Source organism: Rutilus rutilus (assembly GCF_951802725.1).
Source record: "Rutilus rutilus genome assembly, chromosome: 16".
Lineage (NCBI taxonomy): Eukaryota > Metazoa > Chordata > Actinopteri > Cypriniformes > Leuciscidae > Rutilus > Rutilus rutilus.
This window is the reverse complement of record NC_140224.1, coordinates 11607660-11630429: the sequence shown is the minus strand read 5'-3', so window position 1 is coordinate 11630429 and position 22770 is coordinate 11607660. Positions and strand designations below refer to the sequence as shown.

The window sequence follows — 22770 nt, the reverse complement described above, 5'->3', positions numbered from 1 at the left end:
TATACAGGTCACAGTGATGAGTGTGAAAGGGTGCATTAGTGGCAAAACGGATGGCTGAATGATAGAGTGTGTCAAGTAATTTTAGGGCTGTGTTTGGTGCCATTCTATAGATAATATCGCCATAGTCCAAAATTGGCAGTACAGGAAGCTTTATTGCGGAAAAGAAAGGCTAGTCTAGCTTTGACTTTTGTTTGAAGGTTATTGATGTGTGTAATGAATGACAGGGATGAATCCAACCAGATGCCTAGGTATTTATATGGTTTGACATTTGACAAAAAATTTGACATTGTGGAGTCTTGGTAACCGGTTTTTGGCTAAAAGGGATACATTTTGTCTTACTGGTGTTAATACGGAGGTGGAGATTGTCAAAGAACTGCTCAAAATGGTGTCATCTGCATAAAGATGAATCCGGGAGGTGCCAGCAGCTCTGGCTATATCATTGATGTAGATAGAAAAAAGGGCTGGGCCCAGGATGGAGCCTTGAGGCACACCTTTAGAGATAATAAGTGGGTCTGACATGATGTTTTCAACCTTCAATTGCTGGACACAGTTGGTGAGATGGTGAGATGAGTCATGCATTTTCTTTTTCAATGCACATACTCATAATCCATTATACACTGATTTATAAGAATTAATTAGGCAGTCGTATGATTCCATTAATGTATTTATAAAGATGCAACCAGCATTGCTAAAATGTTATTATATTATAGTTACAATGACTTTTTAGTAATTCAGATTTATTTTTGTCAAATAAGTGAAAAGAAAACATTGTTATTAATATCCGTGTTGTGTTCTTATAAATACATATTGTGAGTGATAATACAGTTACTAACCTCTATAAATTCATCACTGATGGCTTTAAGTAAAGTGAAAACATAAGATGCAATTTTCCTAAAGCAAATGTTAAGAAATCATGAAGATTTGCTCATTATACATTTTAAGTTGTTTACTTGTAAATGTAACTAATGAACAATAATTCCTTTAATAAAATAATGGGGGGAAAAACATTAATATGAATCATTAATCATTAATACAAACAGTTGAAAAAAGTATCTTTTTTTAATGTTACATACTAGCAAAACCCTGCAACAATTTTTTTTTTCTAAACTGCTATAAGCAATACCATGCATATGGCTGAGGAGATATTGATTTTAACAAATCAAAATGACCATTCATGACCTCTAATGCAAACATTAGCCATTAAAGACATAATTGATAACTAATTGGTATACAGCAAACAAGTGTCTCTGGATCTATTTTATATTTGATAATTTATAAATCAGTGTATGATGGATTATGAGTATGCACATTGAAAAAGCAAATGCATGACAACTGACAAGTAATTATAAAAATAATATAAATGTAACATTAACTGTTCTTATAATGAGTCTTTATAAATATATTTATAGAATAGTAATACTTCCTCATAAATAAGTATAAATGGGGCTATAATTCATTATAAGCATGGTCTTCATAGAAAATGTTGCCAAAACAAAACTTCCATCTGTTCATACGAACCAAAGATTTTAATTTCTTGGAAATCCCTGGAATGACTTTGCACAGTATCCATTGACAGATGCACTCTTGTAAATCCTCTCTGGGTCACCAAAGGATACCCACACTATGTGCTCAGGACATTCAACCCTGCCTCATTTATACAGCAAATGGATCTTATGCAGAATGAGAAATTTCATTATGAATAAAAGCACTTAGTTACTGGTAGGTCCAATGTCGATGTCAAATTGATTAATATAACACTATTAAAAACAGCATGAGTTTACTTGAGTCAATGTACTTTACAACAATAAATCAAGAGCCTTAAAATAATAATTAGTGAGATCTTTGGACAAAGGTGAAGCTGGCCAATTAGGAAACTGAGACTGAGCCAGTGGGATTGAGGACCAATGCAGAGCCAGAGGGATGGCTCTGGAAGGATTGGAGACCCAAGACGAAGCCAGAAGAATGGAGGTCCGAGGTGGAGCCAGGGGATCACAGGCCAAAGTGGAGGACGGGGAATGAGGGACCCCAGTAGAGACAACAGGATGGAGGACCACAGTGGAGCTGAGGGACTGAAGAGCCAAGGTGGAGCTGAAGGATTAAAGGGCCAATGTGGAGACAAGATATCTGAGATCACAATGGCCATGATAGAGTGGGTGAAGCTGGAGGTCCTTGGTCCCCTGAGTGTTCATCACCCCTGGAGGGATGGAGCCATAGTTTTGGATGGAACCAGAGAAGGAGGAGGGGCTGGGTCTTGGCAGGACTAGGGAGTATATCATGCTGGACAGAACCAGCGGAGGAGGAAGGGTAAGAGTTAATTAAGCCAGACGGAACCATCAGACAATGAGGGAAAACTGCTTTTATGGCCGGGATAATGAGAATTGTATCTACCTCAAGCAGGATTATAGGGGTGGGCATAACAGGGCTCCAGACTAACATTTGAGAGCAGTGTCATCGGTGTCACCAAGTTTTAAAGATGAAGCCTACAACACCTGGTTTGGTAGCACTGGAGGGGGGAGGCATGATATTAATCATAGAATTGTTGTATGTAAGGGTCTATTGCAGGCTCAGGGTCTGTTGTAGACATTTGCGAAGGCTTAGGGTTCATGGTAGGCATGTGTGTTACTGTAGCTCGAGGCCCATAGCTGTGTGTGCAGGCTCGAGGTCTGTAGTGAAGAAGATTAAGAGCTCCAGGGCTGGAGTGGCACAGGGATGAGCTCTGGGGAGCAGTGAATTGGAGGTCATCCTCCACCATCCCATCATTTGAAGAGCCAATTGGCAAAAAAAATAAAATAAAATTGACAAAACACCATTGGCTAAAACCATCGGCATGTACTAATTACATCAGAGGGTGCTTTAAACCTTTAAATCAAATGAGGAGGATAAGCTGGACAACCACTTGATACATTTGTCTGTCTAATCAGTTATAGTCATTGATCTAATTACAGACGTTTTATGAACAAACACAAGAGGATAATCCTAGTATGTGCAAACATACCATCTTAACAAAAGCATGTTAAGGCAAGATTAGACACTAAACTGAGGAAACAAAGGGATATTTATACAATGAGCTCAACTAGAAACAAGTGATGAATAATTAAATATTTTTGTAGGCCAACCCAGAGTTTCACTCTGCAAAAAAAACTATAGGATTTTTCCATTGACTTTTGGATAATTACAGAAAATAAGCTCTGTGACTAACAAAAGTTTATGATTGTTTCACATTTTGTTAATATTATAATCTTCACAATCAAACATTTTTAGTTGTACATTGCACCACGGCATCATCTGATGTCTAGAGCCCTAAGACACCTGCTTGGCTTAGATATAAGCAATACAAATAAAAGTTCCCAGCACCGCGCTCCTGCTACTTGAAGGATTTTCTGCTTATATCTCACAAACGCTGCAGCCAAGAACTCCTAAACATGGGTCGATCGGAGGTCCCTTTGGCCCCATCCGAAAACCGTTCATCGCGAGCTCCGACACCCCCCAGGTGACACAACAGCTGATTTATTAGGAAACAAATCTATTTCAATATCAATTTGCGTATTATAGCAGCAACTTGTGGTCGATTCTCACCAAATTTAGTACATGGCCATGTTTTTATATTATGTAGGAACTTGTCAATTTTTTTTGACTTGTGAAACTTAGTTAACAGGTGATTGGCTTCTGGCAGCCATGTTTGTTGGCGTATTTGAGTGAAATTTAAGAAAATGCTAACATTTTCCCCAAAGAAGACTTGATTAAACATATGGTTGCACTGCCCCCTATGAGCATAATTTCATGTGACTTGTCATGCATCCTCATAATGTGCTATGGTCTTGTGTAACAAATTTAGTTGCATTAGGACTTTGCTTTCGGCAAATAAGAGACTATTAGTCCAAATTAGGCAACACCCCAATTATTCATTGGCTTATATCTTTGCAATGCTTAATCTAAAATCTGATAACTTTTTGTCATGACAGTCTCAAGACGATGTGAGCCAAATTGCAAATCAGATCAATGGCCTTAGAGGAGTTTAAAAAAGTAACTTTTTCACGAAATTGACAAAAAGTAAAAAACAAACATAATAATTTTAATAATTATTGACAAATTAATACTATGAGATCTATGTTTTGTAGGGCTTGAATAAAGGATTCAAAGAAACATTTGGCGTAATTTAATTAATAAAAATGGTCATATTTGTAAGTGCCAAACTGAATGATGAATATCTGTTGCAATGTTAATTGCACGTGATTTGGTTCTATTAGATGCACAGTTTATGTTATTTAACCATAATCATGATAGCATTGTAACTATCACATTTCACACACTTTATATCCGCAAACAACTGCAGCCATAAAACTCAATGAAAATGCTGGAGTCTTAACTCATTCTCAATGTCTTTCATGTAGCGAAACTTCTTGCAGTACTGGTGTGATGAACAATGACTGGTGTGTAAATTCCCCTTTCCCCTTCAAACTGAACATGTACACCTCATTCGGATTGGAATTTCACATTAATGTTGGAATACAATGTGAAGTCCACTTCACAGGGCCCTTACAATCGAATGAAACAGACCTAAACACAATAGGTAGCAGCACCTATAATACCAAGGCCCAAACAGCTGAAAGGCATTCAGAATCAACTAGAAAGATTTATTATAATATAATAAAAAAATGTTTTATAATATAATAAATCTTTATTATAATTTAACATAAGTATTATATAATCAGAAATAGTGTAAATATGTGAAAATGATTACAACATGCTATCGCTGTCAAACTGAAAAATAAAACATTTAAGATTTCAGTCTGCAACCCAATGTCAAGATTCTAATATACAGTACTCCATTCACTGGTAATAGAGAAGTTCTCGCTGTTTCTTGTGGTGGTAATTTTAGCCAGGGTCATTTTTATCAGGGTTTCGTCTAATCACAGAAAACAACTAGAATAAAGCAACCATCAGAAATAGGGCACTGCTAAAAATATTAACCTACATACAGTGAAGAACAGAGGACCTCAGTCAGCAGAAGAACAAGGGCACAAACCTACAGCACACTCCTCAAGGGGTCTGTGCAGCACAAGCCTCTTCGTGTCTAATAGTGCTTTCCACAGCACCAGTACAGATTTTCAAGAAACTAGAGAAAAAAAAGTGCTCTGTGAAATTCAAAGGTATACACTATGGTAAATATGCTACATTTTAATAATAACGTGAGTTTGGGCTTTAGCTCAGCTTTTCAGTGTGGATAAATATGAAGGTTTGAGGTATGCAGTACCATGTACCCATGGTTATAGATTTTTTTTTTTTTATTAGAGCAAATGTCATTAATGACGTCAAAACTCGCACCTTCCAAAGACGAAAAAAGAGAATTATGGTTTATGATGGGGATTATGATTTTGTGACTGGTAACGCTTTACAACAATATTATATCCTACATTACCACTTACATACAACATGTATTTTCCTACATTCTAGACTATGCATTTAATGAAAATCTGTTTTTATATATTCGTTCATCTTGGTTAATGTTATTTTAATAAAATACAATTTGTTCATTGTTAAATTATGTTATTTCTTAATGATGCTATACATCACTTTAATATTTAAACGAATTAGTACTCCATAAAGTGTTGAGACATTGGAGAGAGAGAAAAAAAGAATATTTATTTGTTTGTTTTTAATGAGAATTTGTCACTGTTCTATCATCACTGTTGTTACAACACTTCATTCTTCAGATATAAAACAAAACATAAGAACAAAAGTCAATTAATCCAACATGTTTCCAATATGGTTTAACTTGCATTTTTCCAACGTGTTAAACTATGGGGTATCAGACAGGGATTGGAAGCACGAGCATCTTTCATTGCCAACATTAGACCAATTATGAATTTTGTTTCCATGAGTCATGGTCAAATTTCCGCATACAGTGTAGGAACAGTATATTCGATTTATGTTCATTTTGTCAAGGCACATTTATGTGGTCAAGTGTAATTTGAATGTACATAGACAATCAGCCATCTTTTTGGTCCATAAAAATGGACATGAAGTGACCAAAAGTAAATACCAGAAGAAAAAAATTCAACAGGATTCTAGCAAAACCTGTGTTTGGACCATGAACAAAGAGAAAATCTGGAATGATTTTCCTCCCCTTTATTCACCTGTCTCCATGTTGGCATGTAACAGCCACTTTTCACAATCAAAACAAATTCTGTTCTTTATTATGATCACTGTTTCATGTTGATCCACAAAAGATTGTTTGACCAAATTATGCACTCTGGTAGTCCAGTCAATCTTCACCTCTGATTCATGATTAACCCTTATCCTCTCCTCCTGTACCTGAAACAAATCCTTCCCTCGCAGTTCAGAATGACCCCAAAGCCTTTTTTTGTAATTTTTATAATTTATTTTTACATTTTTGAAATAAAACAATCACAAATACAGATTTTTTTTTTGGAGATGTTTTATTTACCTCTAAATTACTAGATTTTATCAATAATTCAGAATACTTCATATTATTTCACTTAAATACAAAATAACAGCTCAAAAAGTATCTAGGTATCTCTGCCGACCTCTTGTATATAAAAAATAATAATTATATAACACATTTCATGGCTCTTGCCTTTAGATGGCCTTATAGCTCTATATGGAGCAAATTAACTGTTCCCCTGGGTCCTAAAGTCAGTTGTTCAGTTTTTTTTTCCTCTCCCTTCAGTATGCATCTATTTAAACATTATAAAATAATTTTTAGTTTTAATTTTGAGAATTGTTTAGGTTTGTATTTATACTGAAGTGTCAGAATTTGTAATAATTTAAGCTAGTAAGGTGGGCAGCAGAAAAAATAAAAGTTGTGCATTGTGTTCAAATCTAACCACTTCATAATGGCCCTCATTTATCATTCTTGCGTAGAAACGGGCGTATATATTGGCGTAAGATTATGCTTACACTCCTCTTATCGCCTGATTTATGAAGCTGTGCGTACCTTTGAAATCCAGGTGTACGCAATACCTGCCCTTGATAAATGCCGCGGCTGAAAACGAGCGTCATTAGAATAACACGCCCCTATATATTCAAGTCTCCGCTCCCCCCACGCCCTCATTTTACGCCATGGACACACGGAAGACGGCAAAGAAGAGAAACTTCTTTGAGAAAGAGAAAGCGAAACCAGGGAAGTGGAAAGAAACAAAATTGATTTCTAGATTTTTATTATTAATGACGCTTATTGTTATTTAGAAGAAGAATGTCGTTATTATTATTATTATTATTTAAAAGAAGAAGAATGTCATTTTTATTATTTTGTCAGTCTGAATTATTTTTTTTTTGGTCATTGAAAGCCTTTCATTACTAAACCCCGTGCACACCTGCCGGGCCTAACCCTGGCCTAACCATCGTTTCAAAGAATAGTACAACGGCGAGCGCGTCGAATATAAACGCCTCGTCCGTTTGGGGAGCTGCGCGCGCAGTCTGCGGAGACTAGCGCTGCGGAGCCAGGCGAAAGTATTTAACAAGGCTTGAAACGTCAGGTAAAGCGCACAGGCTCGCAACTTAAGGAATACATATGCCTACAATTCAAATGCTTTGGTAAAGTCACACAAATTAAACATTGAAGTCCATGTTGCACAAAAATAAACACTTTTTTTTTACAGTGGGTCATAATATATCATATCTTTTAGTTTGTCAGTGCGTTGTGTGGTTTTAGAAATTGTTTTTCTGCGCATTCCCGCACTCGAAACGTGCGTACACCACCTCCTGAGCTGGCGTAGGATTTGAGCGTGCCGTACGCCAACGTCCATATTGATAAATCTCAAAGTCACCGTGGTTTTGGGTGTACGCCAGGTGTACGCTGGAAATTTGGTGTACGCACTTTTGATAAATGAGGGCCAATGTGTGCAGTCTGCATTGTGACTGAGTTTAAATAGGAATTCCTAGGTGTGTGTATGCATGCAAGTGTGTTCTGCATCGGGGATGTTCTATAGTCTCATGCCTTCGTGCGTGTGCGTGTGTGTCCTGTATTGAGAGATTTTTATTTTATTTTTTTGACAAAAAAAAAAAAAAAAAAAAAAAAACACATTTCCCCCCAATTCCTATGGGGGTCAAATTGACCTGCAAGGGAAGGATTTGTTACTATTTTTATTACAATCACATAAACTCCTTTAAACCAGTAAAAAAAATTGTGTATCTAAAATTGTGTATTGCAAGCTCAAGAGCAACAATTCTCCCAAGGTGTTGGACCACTCCGATGAACACTCAATGTCTAAAACTGAAAGGAAAATGAATTTCGGGTCAAAATGACCCAAGGAGAGGATGAGGTTTGAACTGGCAAGAATAACAATTCTAGGCTTCAGTATGCACACAATCAAACATATTAATGGTTTGGTTTATTTGACAAATTTTTTCTCTTTTTAAAACATATCAACAGTGTGAATTAGATTAACAAACGAAGCAGATTTATACACAAAACAACAACCAAGAAAGATAATTAAGCCTTCATTAAGGGATGCAACTCCCTTCCTATAACATCCTACTTTTTTCTTTCACTTTCTGCTGCCCTACCCTTCATCACTATCTCTCTCCTGACGCTCTCGCTCTCGTCTCATCTCCTTCAGTTCTTGCCGGTACTTCCTTTCGATGAAGCGCTTCTGATGAGCCATCTGAGGAAAGTTATCTGCAGAAAACAAGAAAAAAAACATGTAAATTAGAAAATCTGCACTGTAACATTATTTCCATTACATGTTTGCTACAGTGCACTTAAACCTAAAGTGTCATTTCTGCACCATTAGCAGCACCAAATTCAATTGCAAAAGTAACGTCCATTGCTCCCGCCCCATCAAACAGGTGTCATTTGGCACAAGACACTGTGGTATTTTTCACAAAACTGTAAATGGTTTTAAAAGAAACATTCTCATGTAGGAATGATTAATAGCTGTGATTATTGATAGAGAATGACAATGTTTATGAAGCTTTTCACAAAATCACCCACATTTCTCCAGGGCATCCATGGCTGCACCCATCTCGGCTTGTTGAATACTGTTGGGATAAAATGGAAAGTTATAAATGTTTAGTAGCTCAAACAATGGATCATTATCATTCTACTGAAAGGATTACATCCAGCATGGATTTAATGACCCAAAGAATCTACGGTAGGGATCTTTATCCACTTTTTCTTGACAGCCAGATATTATAAATTAAAATTCAAGGGAGGCCAAACATTTTAATGCATCTAAATACCAAATTCTTAGTTATAGAGCCTTCAAACATGGCAAACTGATGACATGGTTTGCAATTAGAATGTTTTGTAAAGTTTAAAGGTTTGGGCATTTGCCAATGAGCTCACAAGATACAGGTAACGCCTGTCGCAGAAGCTGTGCGTATGCAGAGCGGGAGCAGCACACACACATTGTGCTTTCACACAGGCAGTGTTTGTCACGCACAGGACTGCGGCTTTTGTACTGCAAATATAGATGAGTATTGTCCGTTCTGTCACGTTTTTCAGGTGTTCTCTGACGACCACTGTCTGTCGTGTATTATGATTATATCATTATATTTATGATGGGCAGCATACTCTGCTGCGATGCGACCGTGTTCCCCTCCTACTGTCCCATACACATGTATATAAAATGTGTATATGTGTGTATATATATATATATATATTATATTATATTATATTATATTATATTATATTATATTATATATTATATTATATATATATATATATATTATATATATTATATTAATTAATATTAGGGATGAGCGAGTACAGCATTATCTGTATCTGTATCTGTTAACCATATGAATTATCTGTATCTGTATCTGTACTCGGACTGGGTGTAATGAACAAGAGTTTTCATCTCAACTAGGGCAGGGTGATATGGACCAAAAGTCATTTCCCGATATATTTAGGCTGAATTTCGATATATGATATATATAGGCTATCCCGATATTTTTTTATTTTTCATGTTTTATTTTTTTTCAAAATTTGTTGACACACACACTGAAGTACTGTCCCCCTTTACTTAACATAAATTGTAAGAATATGACTAATAGTAAAGACTAGTACTAATAAACATTAGTCTATGCTAAAGGTATTAAATAGCAGTCCCAAACTAGTTTTTGTTAATGTTGGTATGAGCCACCACAGTCATTTAAAAAATATAAAAAAATAACACAAAGACAAATAGTGGCATTTTGGGGTTAATATTGAAACGACAGTTACCATGGTGAATACACAATACTAACAAGAACTGTTAATGAAACATGGAAACTGCTCCTGGTGAATAGAATGAGAATTATACCTGCATTACTTTTATTTCGTGTAATTTACAACGTAACGGCGTTGCATGCTCGTAGTTTATTTTGCCCTTTATATTCACCTTATTTTCGAACGCGGAAGTAAACATGGGTCCAGTATCCGGTTTTTGTGCGGCACTTCCGTTTCCTCGCTTCCCTGGGCTAACTAACGATATCAATCGCAAAGGATTATGCAGAATTGACAGAAAAATGTTACACATAACGTAACAGATGAATACAACAAAGATCTAAAGCCCCGCCTCACCCAGTTCGGGTACCGGACCTGGTTGAAAACACTCATGCATCTAGCTGGCAGAGTGCCAACTTCGCCGGCGCCTTCAGCACCGCCCTAAACATGGCCGAGCCAGCGCTGGACTAATATCTATGGAGGTATTTTTGTCATGTCAAATGTATTAATAATGCCATCAGAATGCAACCAAAGCACAGGACAGCAATAAGTAGATGGCTATAAATAATTGTAAATCATACAAAATAAACGCCATGATGACTAGATTTTATACAGGGGTTACTATGATTTTGTTTCTCCTTAGAGTTTTTTATTGGGACTTCATAGCCCAGCCACTTTTCTGGTATCGGGTGGTCTTCTGTAGGTCTTGTGTTCACGAAATGAAAAGAACAAACATACGGTCGTTTCGGCGGTTTCTTCAAATGTAAAGCTTTTAACCACAGGCGAAGGGTGCGGTAAAGTAGGTTTTATGTTGGACATTCGTTAGACATTCGCCAAGCAAATTAAGGGACTGTCTCAAAACTGCACACACACACACACACACACACAAATAAGCATTCCAAGGTGCGAAACCACGCAAAGCATACTAATAAAATGTAAAGATGTGAATTAAGTGGACAATCTATTTTGCGTCAATACTGCCGACGTTGTCTTTGCTGCTATATATTTATGTTTAACATAGGCCTTCCACAACTCTCTCCCCATATGTCGAATATATCACCAATGAGGCTTATCATATGTCACCAAGCAGCAGCAGCGCCGCGTCAGACACGTTTCTGGTGTGCAGAGATATAGAAAACGCCACGCAACAGAAACGCCAAGTAAATCTTTCTTTTGTACCAGTTATTATGACAACCTCTAACTGCACAAACAACCCCGTCTTCCTTGAAGCCATAACGATGAGTTAGTTGTTATGAATACTTGTTTGATTAACCGCTACGGTGAGCTCGCCAGTGACCGGAAGTGCCTGACCGGAAGTCTCGCACAAAATACCGTCAACTGGCTGCGTCCGTATTTCCGTTAAAAATAAGGTGAATACAGTGAGGCGATACACAGCGCGCGCCGCCGCATTTGCGCGTGCAATTGAGTGTGCGCTACTACGACTACAGTATAACGGCTGACAGGACAAGAAAGTCCGTTTTTCTGAGGTGAAAGACTTTATTTCATGTTATAACATAACATGCTCAAAACACGCACGCAAAGTGGAAAAGGATGGGCGGGGGCGCGGGGAGCAGTGCAGAGAGCTCCGGGTCAGGATCACAGCGCAAATTTGAACTATATTGATATATGCGATATGGTCTAATTCCATATCGCATTTAAAAAAAAAATATATATATATTCTTTATATCGATATATCGCCCAGCCCTAATCTCAACATAACTTTCTTTTTTTTTTTTTTATCCGAGCACAGATATTGACTCGTATTACTCGTACTCGACAAAAGTGCTTTATCCGTACCGGATACTCGTTTCAGCCGAGTATCCGGCTCAACTCTAATTAATATATATATATTAATATAAAAAATATATTATATTATATATATATATATATATATATATATATATATATATATATAAAAAATCCAGAAATCACAATGTATGATTTTTTTTAACTATTTATTTGTATGATACAGCTGCAAATAAGTATTTGAACACCTGACAAAATCAATGTTAATATTTGGTACAGTAGCCTTTGTTTGCAATTACAGAGGTCAAACGTTTCCTGTAGTTTTTCACCAGGTTTGCACACACTGCAGGAGGGATTTTGGCCCACTCCTCCACACAGATCTTCTCTAGATCAGTCAGGTTTCTGGGCTGTCGCTGAGAAACACGGAGTTTGAGCTCCCTCCAAAGATTCTCTATTGGGTTTAGGTCTGGAGACTGGCTAGGCCACGCCAGAACCTTGAGAGCCACTCCTTGGTTATCCTGGCTGTGTGCTTCGGGTCATTGTCATGTTGGAAGACCCAGCCTCGACCCATCTTCAATGCTCTAACTGAGGGAAGGAGGTTGTTCCCCAAAATCTCGCAATACATGGCCCCGGTCATCCTCTCCTTAATACAGTGCAGTCGCCCTGTCCCATGTGCAGAAAAACACCCCCAAAGCATGATGCTACTTTCCCCATGCTTCACAGTAGGGATGGTGTTCTTGGGATGGTACTCATCATTCTTCTTCCTCCAAACACGTTTAGTGGAATTATGACCAAAAAGTTCTATTTTGGTCTCATCTGACCACATGACTTTCTCCCATGACTCCTCTGGATCATCCAAATGGTCATTGGCAAACTTAAGACGGGCCTTGACATGTGCTGGTTTAAGCAGGGGAACCTTCCGTGCCATGCATGATTTCAAACCATGACGTCTTAGTGTATTACCAACAGTAACCTTGGAAACGGTGGTCCCAGCTCTTTTCAGGTCATTGACCAGCTCCTCCCGTGTAGTTCTGGGCTGATTTCTCACCTTTCTTAGGATCATTGAGACCCCACGAGGTGAGATCTTGCATGGAGCCCCAGTCCGAGGGAGATTGACAGTCATGTTTAGCTTCTTCCATTTTCTAATGATTGCTCCAACAGTGGACCTTTTTTCACCAAGCTGCTTGGCAATTTCCCTGTAGCCCTTTCCAGCCTTGTGGAGGTGTACAATTTTGTCTCTAGTGTCTTTGGACAGCTCTTTGGTCTTGGCCATGTTAGTAGTTGGATTCTTACTGATTGTATGGGGTGGACAGGTGTCTTTATGCAGCTAACGACCTCAAACAGGTGCATCTAATTTAGGATAATAAATGGAGTGGAGGTGGACATTTTAAAGGCAGACTAACAGGTCTTTGAGGGTCAGAATTCTAGCTGATAGACAGGTGTTCAAATACTTATTTGCAGCTGTATCATACAAATAAATAGTTAAAAAAATCATACATTGTGATTTCTGGATTATTTATTTTTTTGATTATGTCTCTCGCAGTGGACATGCACCTACGATGACAATTTCAGACCCCTCCATGATTTCCAAGTGGGAGAACTTGCAAAATAGCAGGGTGTTCAAATACTTATTTTCCTCACTGTATATATATATATATATATATATTCACACACACACACAATTTTTTGATAAAATGATAAAAGTAATCTTCAAGTTAAGATATACCTCTAGTTTTATTAATTTAAACAGACTTTTGAAGTATGGCCAAAAACTCCTGGCAATGATGTTTCCTAGTTTTTTTCTTTAACAGAGCTGTATGTAATATGGTGATTGTGAAACACTGAAAACCTCACTGATTTTATGGTGAAATGTGTTATTTTTCATGTTAACTCTCTAAGCAATCTGGCTTTAATTTAGATTGATCGGTGCGGCAAAAATATACTCTCCCCCGAAACGATCGTGGCACAGCTGCTTCTGCTCTGCACTGCTGTTTCACCTCGGCGTCAGTGTGAATGCTCTAATCTGTTCATATGCGTAGTGAAAATATGCTCTGTTTAGGTGTCCAGTGTGAAAATCTAATTTGTGAGTTAGTGGATTGTCCATAGTATGTGTGTGATGAGAGGGTTTTTTTGGTGTTGAAGTTAGGGTTTCAATTATGCCATATTCAGGTGCTAAAGCCAAAAACCAAACACTGCACTTCAAAAGAACCACCTCAGTCACACAAGATGGTAGTTTGATAGTTTGGGGATATTTGCACAGTATTTGCAGTTCTGCTTCAAATTCTGAATTAAATAGAAACAGAAAAAAGTTTTGCTAAAGCTGACGAGACTCCGAAGTAGAGAATTAGAATAAAGTATAGAATCAAGATTGTATGACCTCCTAAGGATATTGAAAACTGAAGTCTGATTGTGTCAACATAAAAAAAAACTGAAACAATCAGAAGACCATATAATATCTTGGAATAAATTAGGTAGATGGAAAAATGTATGCATCAGTGGTTTGTGTGAGGGAATTGAAGGTGATAGTGAAGGTTTTCAGATCTTCTGAAAGAAGAAAGGATGGAAATAATGAGAGTTATAAACTCAGTATCTGTACAGTCAAAGAAGCAGAAAAGAGCTGAAGCCAGAAGACAAAGACACAAAATTAGCATAAACATTGGTATGGTGTGGAAAGATTAGATGACAAAGAAAAAGTTGCTTCTTTTTTGTAGGACAAGTAAGGGAATTAATAGTAGTTTAGACCACTCTTAAAATGCACCAGTATCAGTGTAATTTACATAAAACTCATAAAAGTATCCTTTGATACGATCATGCAGATCCATGTCGATAAACGGCATTGTGATATTAGTACTTAAAGTACACGATCACAGGTAGAAAGAGTACTGAAAAATATACACAAGTAAAAGTACAATTACTTTACAAAAAATGTAGTGTGAGTAGAGTAAAATTACTTTTCCAAAAACCCAACAACTATCTTGAGTCAGAGTAAAAGAGTAGCTTATTTAAAAGTGCTCGAGTAGTGAGTACTGAGCTGCGTATTATACCCCCTTATAATAAACACTGTACACTGCAATTAAAAAATTTAGAAATAGTGCACATACTGTATTTCATATTATCTTTTGTTGTTTGTCAGAAAGAATGAAGAAAATCTATCCAACAGTTTTAATTTTGACTGCCAACATTTATAAGAGGAGATACCCAGCAATGTAGCAATGAGGGCAAATAAATGAGTGTATTATTAGTACCTTGGTCCTTTTCCACAGCCAATACGTTCACCTTTGAAATACACTGCCACTGTGTACGTCCTGGCATGAGAGGGTCCAACTGTCTGAAGTGTTCTGTAAAACAAGATGAGGAGCATCACACTGGAGATGAGCCAAACCAGTTTTAACATCCACAATTAAGTGGATTTGTGGTCACATTATACTATTATTATATCAGAATAAAAAAAGGGAGGATAGGACTTTAAACAGTCCAGTGGCCTTACAGCAGTAAATGTAAGTAAACGTATAACAACATGCCTTAAAGCTACAGAAAAAGTATCAAAACTCAACCATTGAACATCCAATGTTTATAAAACCGTTAGTTCCAATCCTTGATTCTGATTGGTCAATAGCTGTGTTTTATTCACAATAAAACACGGCTATGACCGCTTCACCCAACGGTTCTATGTATCACTACACAACACCCCTAGCAACCACTCTTGGACTCTCAACCACTCTTGCAGTAAAGTTATACACTCCCGCAAGTGTATAACTTTATCCCACATAAATACAGTATAGCAAGAGTTCTCAAGGTCCACTTTGGAGGTTACCTCCAACCCTAATCAAACACACCTGAACAAGCTAATCAAGGTCTTCAGGTTTACTGGAAAGTTACAGGCAGGTGAGTTTGATCAAGGTTGGAGCAAAACTCCACAGGAAAGTGGACCTCGAGGGCCAGAGTTGAGAACCCTTTCAGTATAGTCACATAGCGATATACTATATAGCAAGTCTCAACTCTCCAGAGATGTTTGATTAGGTTCAAGTCTGGGCCACTTTCATAGCGTTAGCAGTTTTACGGTCATTATCCTGTCAGAAGGTGAATTTCTGGCCCAGGTTTTTCATTAATATCTCTGTATTTTGCTATATTCAGCAGCATTTTCTACTGTGACTAGTTCCTGCCACTGAAAAACACCCACAGAATAATGCTACCACCACCATTCTTCACTTCTGGGATGGCATTAAAAATGTGATGAGCTGTGCCTGGTTTCCATCAGACATGACGATTCGAATCAAGGCCTCAATTCCAAGAATCTTATTCTCAGAGTCAAAGTGGGATTTAATTTTTATTACGGAGTAGAGGCTTCCATCTGGCCACTCTGCCTTAAATCCTGGATTGCTGGATCGTGGCAGAGATGGTTGTCCTTCTGCAAGGTTCTCCCATCTCCATGCATGAACTCTGGAGCTCAACCAGATTGACCATCAGATTATTGGTCACCTCTTACCAAGGCCCTTTTCTTAAGATTGCTCAGTTTGGCTGGATGACTAGCCCTAGGAAGAGTCCTGGTCCATCCAAACTTCTTCCATTTAAGAATGATGGAGGCTACTGTGTTCTTGGGAAACTTCAATGCAGAAGAACATTTTTGTAGCCTTCCTCAGATCTGTGCCTCTACACAATGCTGTCTCTGAGCTTTGCAGTCAGTTCCTTTGTCCTTGTGGCTTGGTTTTTGAAAAGGTGTACACCTTTTCAAAGTGTAGAAACATCTCAAAGATAATCCGGAGAAATTGAATTTTATTACAAGTGTAGCAAAGGGCTTGAGTACGGATTCAGTTTTTTTCTTTCTAATAAATTTGCAAAGTTATCACAAATCTGTTTTGCTGTTTTTGCTGTCATTTTGGAGTATAGAGTGTAAATTGATGTGGAAAAAACAGCATAAGGCTGCAACAAAAAATTCGTAAAAAATAAAGGGGTTTGAATAATTTCGCATGGCACGGTGTTCGTACAGACTGAATGTGATACTATACAGATCATGTCTTTCCTGTGCAGCAGCATGCCGTGTGAAAATGCAGGACCTTTTTTCCTGTGATTTGCATTCTCTAAGGCCACATGTGTATTCCTTTGTGTCCAGATACTGTTTGGGCTCACTGTAAAGGCCGTTACATAGTCAACGCATCGGTACGCATACGCGTCCACAAGGCTACGCGTCGCTACGCTTCGGCCGCCATTATGCGTCGATGCGTAGCCAAATGTGTTGTCCCTAGTTTTTGATACGCGACGCGCCGATGCACGCAATACTATGCGTTGTCGGCAGGGGTGACATTGCAAGTATTGTACATTAATTCAAGTATATTATGTTTACAGAAGAAGGTTTGAATACAATGGCGGGCGAAGAGAAAAAATTATGCGAGCTTATGCACATACATCTCGTCTACAATGTGTGCGTGTGATTTTGGTTGGGTGACAGTTGAAGGTTACAGTTTGACAAAAGCACAATGTTGTGTTTTAAATAAATAAGTAGGCTAAACACTTGGCAGTTTTAATGATGTCCTGTATGAACAAAATGCACACACACACATTCCAGCATTGCAATCTTGACATCGGAGCCTGTTATTAAGCTGCGTCCAAAACGCGAATAGAGCGTCAAATTCGCGTCTATCGCGTCTAGTTCGACGCTTGAACATTTTGAATCCATTCGCGCGTCCAAAGCGAAAGCGAGCGTTTGAAGCGAAATAGACGTGCGTTCAGAACATAGGTTCAGAACTATGACTCTACTACCCCCTGTTGCGTGAGCGGTGTATTGCATTGCATGCATCGCCCGTGACGCTTGCGTCTGCTTGCGTCCACTGTTTTGACTATGAAAGGGAGCGCGTCGCTCGCGTTGCTTGCTTGCATTTGCTCGCGTTGACTATGTTAACGGCCTAAATCTCTTAAAACAGATAATCAAAGGTGGAAAGAGATGAAGAGGTGAATCAAAGGATGTTTATGGACAGAAGCTTCTTACTTGTATAGTGGAATGTCTGGCTCTTTGCCCTCTGTCCGCAAGGTTAAACAGCACTGCTGTAGCTGCGATTTTGGATCATTCCAGTCCTGGTTCAAGATAAACTCCTGAAACAATAATTAAACTGGTCAAACAGCAGTACATTGAAAAATAAAACATTTTTATATACAAATACAAAACAATCAAAAGATACAGCAGTTATTTTAGGACAAAAGCAGACAGACTGCACATGTCCACTGGCGCAGAGCTGAAGGCTTTGAATGTGGATTTGGATTAGAGTGCGGATCGGGCCGAATTTTTCTGTCCGAGTCCGGCCCGCGTCCGACAGAGCAGTAACCAAACCCGACCCGAGCCCGACAGGCATAAAGATATATTTATGTCCGAGCCCGACCCGAGACCGACAGTTAAAATCCCATTTTTTTCTCATACTAATGACACATGTACGTTTGTTTGTGTGGAAAGCCCGCTTTTATTAAGCAACTGTAGGAAGGCATTCGGAATGTCAACAGGATGAGTGCATCAGCGCGCACGGAGAAACAAGCGCACTTAACATAGGCGCGCATGCACGTGTTTGGTTGTCACGGCTACATAAACAAATTTGAAATTTGCGCACACAGGAAGACAGATGTTATGGTAAAATTTTACATGCATTTTAATCACAAAAACGAACGTTTGGATCAAATGAAAGCATCGGGCACATTGGCTAACGTTACCTACATAATAAGCTGTTTTCAATTTAAAATGTTCAATGCCTTATCGCGCTGATGTGACCGAGCCCGACCCGAACCCGAACATAATTTCTAAATATCTGTCCGAACCCGGCCCGGCCCGTCGGGTACCGACGGGTCCCGTCGGGCTCGGGTCGGGTATCCATCCTCTAATTTGGATGTGTAGGCTAAGACCAGATGAATGGTGAACAGAATCTCATGATGAATTCCTATAGATCAATCTCAGTGTCTACAAACTTTGCAGTGTAAGTGAAGACAGCAAGCCAGTTTAGTGTTGCTGTGTGTCTATGCAAGCGAGTAGCAAGCTGACTCAAGAAGTTCAATGAATCCTGAAGAATTGTCAGTGGTTGTGTGATCTAAACTTCAATAAAAAAAAAATCATAATATTTTAAGTGATCTTTAAAGAAAGATTTGAATGTTCACTTTTTAGTTTTAATCACAGTTCATCTTTACAGGGTACCCTGTTCTCTTCTTTTTCCCAACCACAAGTGCTGTATCAGGGGTGATTTATTACTTTTAACTTGACACAGTGTCTTAAAAGCATAAGACTTTGACAGATAGAAAACACATGAGTGGAGCTGTGAATCTTTGGGTAAACAGTAAATTGATTCAATTTGCGATTCATAGGTTTTCGATTTGATTTCGATATTTGCAAACGATTAGATTCGAGACGATTCTCAGTGAGATTTAATGCGATTCGATTAACAATTTGATTCTACATTTTTTAAGTGCATTCATAAGATTATTTAATGCTTCCCCTAATGCATCTTGGTCAGGGTGCGAATTACACAGCGAACTTCATGGGGTCAGAGAGTGAGGGCTAAAAAACCCTTAAGTCCACTGTTAAATGTTAGTTCATGTTAGTTCTTAATGATGCTACATCACTTTGATAGCCTATGAAAATAGGTATATGTAGAAATGTACATATACCAAGTTCAAGATTGTGTAGTCCCGCCCCTTTACAACGCTGCACTTGTTGTGTTGTCTTCCGGTTTGTATTTCCACGGCATGAAGGAAAGATCTTACGGATTAATGAATAAGCCGCTCATTTTAAAATCTTCCCGGTCTACTGACATTTGTTATGACATCCGCTTTAAACATTACAATACTCATGATAACTTCAGTTAACTCTATAATACGTAAATCCACTTCACTAGCTAATTACTCTTCGACAGCAACGCCATAGAAATATACAAAGCCACCACAAAAACAGAAGTTCAGCTTCAAACACAAAATTCTAAAGACAGCTCCATGCTTGTTTCTCTGGCGCATAAGACATAGTCCACATGGCCTTATTACAGTGTTCCAGATGCATTAATGATTACATGGATAGACTACCCTTGTATATCATGCACTTTCCCAACTATTCCTAAACTTACTTTTATTCACTGAATAGTAAAGAAGCCCTCTTTGTTCTCTTTCTCATGTCTTCATTTGTAATTGAAAGCTTAGTGCATTATTCTTAAAGTATTCATAAAATGGATAGTTCCGGTCCATGATTATGATTGGTTGAGCCACGTTCAAAGCAGTTGTAAATTACTCTACAAATGCTTTAATTTACACAGAACATCTCATAAGATGCCTCTGCATGACATGAGGTTCTTTATCTTATTTAAAATAAAATACTAGTTTTTTACTTTTCCTTTCTACCAGCCAATGATGATTCTGAAATAAAATTTGCCAGGTGTCTACTGTTGCTATCCACATTTTTCCAAGACTGAAACAAAACATTTTGTGTTTTTTGTGTTGAACACACAAGGTTGTGCTCCAGATAAGTGCAGACGTGTGAATATGGGTAAAAAATATCAAGTAACCTGATTCTTTGTTAATCTCCAAATAAGTTTGCCATACCTTGAGTCGTGGGAAGAAGCAAACATTCATAAATGTGTGCACAAACTCCAGGTCTTTATCGATGTAAAGAGCTGCAATAAATGCTAAAAAAAAAGAAAAAAGAAAAAAAAGTACAGTGAATAAATAAAAATAACAGTGCTTGCACAAAATCATTTATATAATAAATAACGAAACATTCTGTAGGACTGCTGGGATTTGTAAGGATTTCACTTCTTGTAATTTTAATTTTACTTTTCGTTCCTCTGATAATTATTATATTATTTATAGTATATAATATATATATATACACAATTTTTGTTAATGTTGAATGCAGATAATTGCAAGGGAGCTTTGATTTTAGTATCTTGTCATACTTACACTCCAGTAGATCGGCTAAAGTCTTGGTCCGCAGGGCAACAGGCCGTTTGGTCTTGTCGTTGGTGATGGCATATTCCTGCATGCCCAATTCCTCTGCAACCTTTGCCTGAGTCCGGTTATTCACCAAAGAGCTGCGCAGGAGCTAAAAATCACACAAATCAACACACTTTATACTTTAACTGACTAAACAGATCTCATCATCTTGATTATATCATTCCCTAACAGTGGGATGGCCAACCAGTGACTGAAGTGGCTTGATTTTTTTTGGTACTATATAGTAGGGGAGACCAGGGAGTTTGTTGGCACAGGATTCACATATTTACAATGTACAATATTTACAAACTATGGTAGACAGATGTAGATCCCTATCACGGCTTCCTCTAACATCACTTATGATGTTGAGCCTCGTAAGGTGGTGTGCAAAGTTCAAATAATTTCCTGGTTTAAAACCTGGTTTCATTCCTGAAAGATTCTACAATTTTGAATAAACTCTTTCCCCGCCAGCATTTTTTTAAAACGTTGTCAGTCACCACCAGGGTTTTTGATAATTTTCACAAAATCTTCATGGCCCCAGAATATATTTTTTTAAAGGGCTCTAATATCAACACGGCTGTGATTTGGCCATAAAATGAGCACCAGATGATGGATATACTCACTGTCAAATGTCCTTCATGATGGTCTGGGAAGTGGATGAACAGATATTCCGTTGCCACCAACTGCATGATAGAATCTCCCAGGAACTCCATCCTCTGATTGTGGCCTCTGCAGACACATAAATTGGCTTCATGAAGCTCTAGTCGATAGTTAACTAATAGAGCTACATGATATTGAAGAAAAATGCAATATGGGTTAACACGTTAAATAATGCAATATTTGTTTTGCAATACGATAATGCTTTAAGTATGTAAAATAAATTACATTTATATTTAAATATACCGATATTTAAAAACTAAAATTGATATAACCAACATAAACTTTTTTACATTCTTTATGTGAGAAGAAAGCATCCCTTCAACTTCTGAAAGTGTACAGGAGTGTTTTACTGTAGCATTAGCTACATAAAAAGTAAGCGTCATTTTTACGTGATTGTAAACCAGGGAGTTTAGGGTCTCAGGTAGGCCAACATTAGGGTTATTTAGCAACAGAAATGTAATAATCAAATGTAAAAATAAAACACTGTTTAGACTTCACTGAATGAATTAAGGCTATCTATTCACTGGGCATTCTTGTTAAAGCTACAAAAGTATTATTTATTATCATCAATATTATTTATCAATTATTTATTATCATCAATAAATGAGCCTGCAACATATGAAACTGAAACCACTCAGAGTTTGAAAAGCAAAAACAGAAGTTATTTTACAAAAGTCATCAAATTGCAAAAAGCAGGAGGGCATGCACTATCCTCCGATCACCTGTGTTTTAGGGCTGGACCCGAATATTCGTTCAGTGGGTTGGTATTGGATTTGAAAATTTGACATTCGAATATTAGTTGTTTATTTTTTTTTTTTGCACACCTGGCATCCCCCGCGAAACGGTTCTCATTCGCGCTTGAATATATTTAACACTATAAAATCTGGTGAAATACAATACTCTGTTTTTTTTTTTTTTACAATTATCTTATATGGCCTAGCCATTTTAATAGGATGGACAGTTGAAGGAACCCAACCTCGTTATACTTAATAAATATATTTGCTGCTTCTTGGCCTACTAAAGTGTTCCTGCAACGGGAGTATTCTCTGGCTAGAGCACAGCACAGCGGAGTGTGTGTGGACAGAAGTGCATGCCTGAGCTTGTATTTTGGGTTAAGCTGCGTTGCTTTGACATTGTGGAAAATAGAATAATAGAAACAAAATGTATTAAGCTTTTTACCCGTTATTATCAATCTAAATTAATCTCGTTTTTAATTTAACTTAATTTCGTTTTTCTTTATTTAA

General features: G+C 37.7%; 1 protein-coding gene across 2 annotated transcripts in view; it reads right to left on the bottom strand.

The window, feature by feature from the left end:
- Positions 1-8024: 8024 nt before the first annotated feature.
- The window catches only part of drosha (drosha ribonuclease III), a 47607-nt gene continuing 32861 nt past the window's right edge, over positions 8025-22770 (bottom strand). For both annotated transcript variants that reach the window (XM_084433818.1, XM_084433819.1), the window contains exons 25-31: positions 21490-21595; positions 20834-20975; positions 20477-20559; positions 17901-18004; positions 15163-15255; positions 8957-9003; positions 8025-8641 (exon numbers count right to left, since the gene is read on the bottom strand). In XM_084433818.1, the coding sequence (XP_084289944.1) occupies positions 8526-8641; positions 8957-9003; positions 15163-15255; positions 17901-18004; positions 20477-20559; positions 20834-20975; positions 21490-21595 (691 nt within the window). In that variant the 3' untranslated portion in view covers positions 8025-8525. The remainder of the gene's footprint in view (positions 8642-8956; positions 9004-15162; positions 15256-17900; positions 18005-20476; positions 20560-20833; positions 20976-21489; positions 21596-22770) is intronic.